Genomic DNA, 2,682 nt, shown 5'->3' on the forward strand with positions numbered 1-2,682 from the left:
AAATTATGTAGTATAACCAAAATGAAAAATGGGAGGGTAACAAGGCCTAGGTTCGGCCGATTTTAGCAAAAGGTGGGCCCCTCATGGCCCACTTTGGTCTTATGGATAATTTCCTGTGGCCCGAATGCCCGAACGAAGCCCGAAACGCGAAAATACCGTTACGCGATTAAATCTTTGGAGGAATAACGCACACGCGAAAAATAAAATATTTAAATACTATATATATTCATATGATATAAAAATATCATAATAAAAATAATTTGGATTCAAAAATCTCAAAAGTCTAACCGTTGGTTTGAAAACCAAAAAAATTCGCCGGATAGAAATCCACGACACGTAGAAACGTTTAATTTTAAATATGAATACAAATATTCATATAATACATAATAAAGAATATATTATTACTAAAATAATAATATAAGTCATAAAATGATGTGGCACGAATAACAATTAACAGACGTTAACTACAAACGGTAAAAGATAACGAAAAAAGTAGGGTCGTGACAAAAGACCACACTCTTTCTTCTTTTCTTTGCAAAATGCCATATCTCATTCATAAGCATTACTCCATCAAATAATAATCTTGCGGGAACAAAACCATTTTGATTTATGCTCACGACTTGATCGATCACATTTTTTAATCTATTTGCAATAGATTTTGCAACAATTTTGTATGAGCTTTGATTAAACTAATAGGCCTCATATGTTCTATCTTCTTGGGACAATTGAAATTTGGGATGAGAACAATGAATGAGGAGTTAAACCCGGAAGGAAAAGAAGCATTGTCATGAAATTCTTGCATCATATAAACTACATCATCTTTAAGAAATCCCCAAGCCTTTTTGAAAAACTTTAAAGAAAAACCGTAGGGCCCGGGAGTTTTACTCCCATCGAAACCTTTTATCACCGACCACACTTCATCTTCTGAAAAAGGACATACAATGTCAACTTGGCCCTGGACTGTTAAGGCTGTAAGGCCCACAACAGCCCACTCGTCAACAGATGCAGCAAAGTCGTGAGGTTGGGCTGCATTTTAAACAACCCCAAAACATGATTTTTAATAACATCCGGATCTTCAACCCATTGATCTTCAATTTGTAAACCCGCAATGATCGAAGTATTATTTCTTACACGAGCTAAATTGTGAAAAAAATTTAGAGTTTTTATCCCCAAAGCGTAACCAATTAACTCGACTTTGGAGCATACGCTTTCTATCTTCTTGTCTTTGAAGAATTTTCCTTTTGTGTTTGAGCTCAACTAACTTTGAAGCTTCACATGTATGTAAGTTTCTAGCCTCTTGCACCTTTTTCAAATCATAAATCGAGCTTTTCAAAGAAGCTAACTCGAATTTATTTTTCACAACATTAGCATCACTCCATAACTTCAAATCAATCTTTAGCATTTTACATTTAGTAAAAATCACATAAGCAGAGAAGCCATTAACTTCATAAGATAGTCAAAAATTCTTGCACAAATCAATGAAGTTAGGAAAATCAAACCACCCATTGAAGAACCGTAAAGGTTTTGGTCCCCAAAAAAGAATCATCTTTCCCCATATTAGAGGGTTATGATCGGATGTGTTTTTCTCTCCCGGAATCACAACCTCCCCCGAGCATAAATTTAGCCATTCAATATTAGCCAAAACCCGATCAATTCTAGACATTTTTTCATCGGGCCCATTCAATGTAAACATCTCATTTTGAATATTTTGATCAATGAGATTTGCCTTTTGTAAAACCCCGCCAAAATCACCATTGACGCGGATGTTAACTCTGGTCCCAGTGCTCGGCTTGACTTCTAAGTAACAACAGAGTTCTACAGCGGAAGCAATATATCTAAGTACCTGAGACAAAACATGCTTAAAAGTGTCAACCAAAATGGTTGAGTGAACAACATAGGTTTAATATATATAGTTTTAGACCACAAGATTTAGTTATCAAAAGTAAATGCTGAAGTTATGATATCGAAACGTAAACAAAATTACCCCTGGACACCTTGAACTGTCAGTGTCGTAATCATTATTATGTAACCAAAGACCAACGGTCAAATGGTTAGAGACGTCACTCTCAATAGTGCTATTCACAATAACTAAGCTTACCAAATTCCAGTAATTAACGATATCATGGTAGGGATTTAGCATGAATCAAAGCATGTCAGCACAGTTAAACAGTTTTCGGGTACTTGTGTCTAAGCGTAAAACAGTTTTAAAAGCAAGCATGTGTCTCACCCCAAAGTTTAAAACAAGTATATAAAGATAGTTAAAAAGTGGGGCTATGAAGTTCACCTTAATAGCAGATAGATATTCCACGCAAGATATATGATCGGAGTGTTGAACACGGAGATCTCAACCTAGAGATATTATGTTTGATTAGTTAATGTCTAATAGAGATAAAGTTTGTTTATTAATATAGTAATCTATATTAAGAGTGACCGTTCTCGATAAAAGTTATATTTATATAAGTGATAATATACTTAGTGTACTTAAGTGTTACTATATAGATAAGTGTATAAGTTATACTAATAATAGTATTATTATTTAATTAATCAACTATTGTATCTTATCATTATATGTTACGTATATAATTATATCTATGTGATACATACATATATATTCTTTATTTATTATACATGTATGTGTTCTTAACTATATGGTATATATATATATATATATATATATATATA

The 2,682-nt window shown here is 33.3% G+C and overlaps 1 protein-coding gene across 1 annotated transcript; it reads right to left on the reverse strand.

Annotated features, from left to right (window-relative positions):
• Positions 1-637: 637 nt before the first annotated feature.
• LOC139875267 (uncharacterized) lies at positions 638-1,402 on the reverse strand. The gene is made up of 2 exons (XM_071862610.1): positions 1,132-1,402; positions 638-1,026 (listed from the first exon to the last, which is right to left on the reverse strand). Exons 1-2 carry the CDS (start codon positions 1,400-1,402, stop codon positions 638-640), a joined length of 660 nt encoding a protein of 219 aa, XP_071718711.1.
• Between the last annotated feature and the right edge of the window lie 1,280 nt (positions 1,403-2,682).

The sequence above is a fragment of the Rutidosis leptorrhynchoides genome, chromosome 11 (assembly GCF_046630445.1).
Source record: "Rutidosis leptorrhynchoides isolate AG116_Rl617_1_P2 chromosome 11, CSIRO_AGI_Rlap_v1, whole genome shotgun sequence".
NCBI classification, from domain to species: Eukaryota; Viridiplantae; Streptophyta; class Magnoliopsida; order Asterales; family Asteraceae; genus Rutidosis; species Rutidosis leptorrhynchoides.

Excerpts from the sequence above, each read along its gene's own strand:
- LOC139875267 (XM_071862610.1), bottom strand. The coding sequence starts at position 1,402 with ATGCTAAAGATTGATTTGAAGTTATGGAGTGATGCTAATGTTGTGAAA. Across the intron at positions 1,027-1,131 it reads TTTTTCACAATTTAGCTCGT|CCCAACCTCACGACTTTGCT; the intron begins GTAAGAAATAAT and ends TTTAAAATGCAG.